This window comes from Oncorhynchus mykiss, chromosome 30 (assembly GCF_057628025.1).
Source record: "Oncorhynchus mykiss isolate SJ-2025 chromosome 30, ASM5762802v1, whole genome shotgun sequence".
In the NCBI taxonomy this organism is placed as follows: domain Eukaryota; kingdom Metazoa; phylum Chordata; class Actinopteri; order Salmoniformes; family Salmonidae; genus Oncorhynchus; species Oncorhynchus mykiss.
The window spans coordinates 14,576,556-14,579,601 of record NC_143051.1 but is presented as its reverse complement, the minus strand read 5'-3'; the positions used below and the strand labels follow the sequence as shown (position 1 = coordinate 14,579,601).

At 41.4% G+C, this 3,046-nt stretch overlaps 1 protein-coding gene across 1 annotated transcript; it reads left to right on the top strand.

Annotated features, from left to right (window-relative positions):
* Positions 1 to 359: 359 nt before the first annotated feature.
* Positions 360 to 2,761, top strand: LOC100135894 (neuropeptide Y precursor). Its single transcript, NM_001124266.1, is given in 4 exon segments — positions 360 to 435; positions 849 to 1,036; positions 2,154 to 2,243; positions 2,457 to 2,761. Coding segments are annotated over 3 exon segments (303 nt in total). The 5' UTR covers positions 360 to 435; the 3' UTR covers positions 2,482 to 2,761.
* The last annotated feature ends 285 nt before the right edge of the window (positions 2,762 to 3,046 follow it).

Genomic DNA, 3,046 nt, shown 5'->3' with positions numbered 1-3,046 from the left:
CATAATCATCACGTACACTTGTCTTGGATCTGCGCCAGGTCTCTTCAGCCAATTGTATTAGTCTCCAGAGTGATGTTGTTAATTCGTTTGAGAGGGGGACATTTTTAATTAATTTCCACAACTATTGACATTTTTTTAAAAGCAATCATTTTTTTTAACGCCTTAATTAATATAGTTTAAAATGGGCGATGACAGCTTGCGGTGACGCGTCTGTCCGCGCACATTTTCAGAATCGTGATTTGGAGACTTACGTTCAATGGAGCGCATCTTGTGATGTGCCCTCCCCATCTTGTGATGTGCCCTCCCCACCCAGTATTGTGCGCAGCATTATAAAAATCGCGCCCCAGAGTGGGTACCCTATGCAGAACGCACAGCAGCAGAAAGACGCCTGAGGACAACTTCTATCCAAACTATAATTTAAACCCTCAAGTCAATGTAAGTAGCATAACTCTATTACATCTATAGACATGATTTAAACAAGATTAGATATTGATTTCTTAATCTTTTTATCTAATGTACCTACCGGTTTTATAGGGTTTTTCTATACAGCTTGTAGCCTATCTACTAATTGCATTGCCTTCACTGAAACTGACATTTTAAACAATTAATCTGAGGAAGTCAATACATAGATATCAATTTAATTTGAAACAACAAATATAGATAAACATGAGGCATCCTGCAGTTAATGTAGACTACGGGTTGTGGTGTAGTAGTAGGGAACAGACATAATTATCGTCTTGAACATACACAACTTCTAAAAGTTTTTCCCAGGTAAACTAACTTTGATAAGACTGCGTAGCCTTAGCAATTCAGACCCTGATATTTTTCTTGATTCGTAAACATTACAGATGCATCCTAACTTGGGTACCTGGCTGGGCGCAGTGACGCTCCTCGTCTGGACCTTCATATGCATCGGGACCCTTGCGGAAGGCTACCCGGTCAAACCCGAAAATCCCGGCGAAGATGCGCCCACGGAGGAACTGGCCAAGTATTACTCCGCTCTCAGACATTACATCAACCTCATCACAAGGCAGAGGTGAGTGCTGTGATCCGGGTGTGATACATTGCTGATTTAATTAAAGGGCTGAAGTTCGGATTTGTGATTATCCAATTGAAATATTTGATTAGTGAGCCACAGGCTATTGATTCATAATGACATTATCATATGATAACGTATAACGTATAACGTATAGGTAGGTAGGTATATGTTACCTTTAATACAAACGAATGGGCTACAGCCCAAAATGCTGTGCAAATGAGCACTTAAAAGAAACAACAATACAAATTGTGCAGGTAGGCTAATCAAATGAATAATATCAGACTATAGATGACTGTACCATAGGCTAAACCTTTCAATGACTAGCCTTACAAACTAACTAACTAATTATATGGAGTGGGACACTATGAACTCAGCTACTAGTAGCTAAAATTACACTTTGGTTTTTAGCTTAATATTTGTGTTATTACTGGCTCTAGTCCAAATACCAACTAATCCAATCATTCAGGTGACTAAAATAATAAAGATGAGTCACATTAACTTTTCACTAATTACTCTGTGTGTTGTCTATATGAAACAACGTCTTTATTTCAACAGCTGCACCCCCCTGATTCTTAATTAGCAACATCCCACACATCTCTTTACAGATGAAGCCAGTCACCCTGCATCCACTCACACTCTGTTCACTAACCTCAGTGTAAAATTAGTTTTCTGGTACATTTTGTTGCTGGTGTGCCCCTGGCTACAATAATTTAAATGTCCAGATTTAATTGTGAATGTGTTTCTTCTGTTAGAGTGTTGGTGTTAAGAGTGGAAAAAAGGGTCTTAACTAATTCCAATAGGGCTTATCTTCAGAGGAGCAGACTTGACAACCAACAAAACAGTCCTCTCTTTTTTAACAGACATATATTCATATTGACTCTAGAACAGTTGGGATAAATTATCTTATGGGGGCAGCACACATGGTCTAGTTCCTGAAGTTAAGTCTATGCATATAGGAATTCCTGAAATTCCTCTCTCTCTCTCTCTCTCTCTCTCTCGCTCTCTCTCGCTCTCTCTCGCTCTCTCTCGCTCTCTCTCGCTCTCTCTCGCTCTCTCTCGCTCTCTCTCGCTCTCTCTCGCTCTCTCTCTCTCTCTCGCTCTCTCTCTCTCTCAGGTATGGGAAGAGGTCCAGCCCTGACACACTGGACACACTGATCTCAGAATTGCTGCTGAAGGAGAGCACAGACACGCTCCCACAGTCCAGGTACTGTGTGTGTGTGCGTGCGACTGGTCCAGGACTCATATTGAAAAAGTGTCTCAGAGTAGGAGTGCAGGTTCCCTCTGTCGAACTGACACTAGATTGACTGAGACGCAGTATAAATATGGGCCCTGGTCCTCTGGTCTCAACAGAAGAAAGTACTGTGGTAGTTTGGACATAATTGTTATTTGATACTTTATATATTTTGTCTCTTCCCAGATATGATGAACCCTCGTTGTGGTAATAGTGTCTGTCCCGGCCCAACACCCGGGCTCATCGTCGTGGCGACGAGCAACTGATCTCACCAACATGGCCGCCTCACCATGGCCGATGTCCCATCCTAACAACCCCAATGGGTTTCATGAGTATGCATCCCCCTCTCTCCCCATCCTCCATCCAGAGGCCAGATAACTGTTCAGGGTCTTATGAAAGTCGTTATCTGTGCATTGTTATTCTAAATCAGGGGAGAGAATTATTGATTGTATGTTCAAAACTGTGCTATTAAATATGAATTATATAACGGATCTACTTATCTTCTGTAGTTATACACTTATTTGAAATGAGTCTTTAGCCAAGAGCATAAATGAAGGTTCCTTCTGGCAATGTACATTATACTGGGGAGATTGTACGTCTTTAAATACATGTGTATGCGGACTCTCACATCACAACACATTTTTTGCAATCCCTGGAGAGCTTAGATTCATTGAACTCAACTATTTTCAGGGCAATGGCAATTTGCTGGCTAAGGGCGCACTCTTGTGGTTGATATGTTTTACTGCATTGAACACGATATGGCGTTTCCAGGCCTG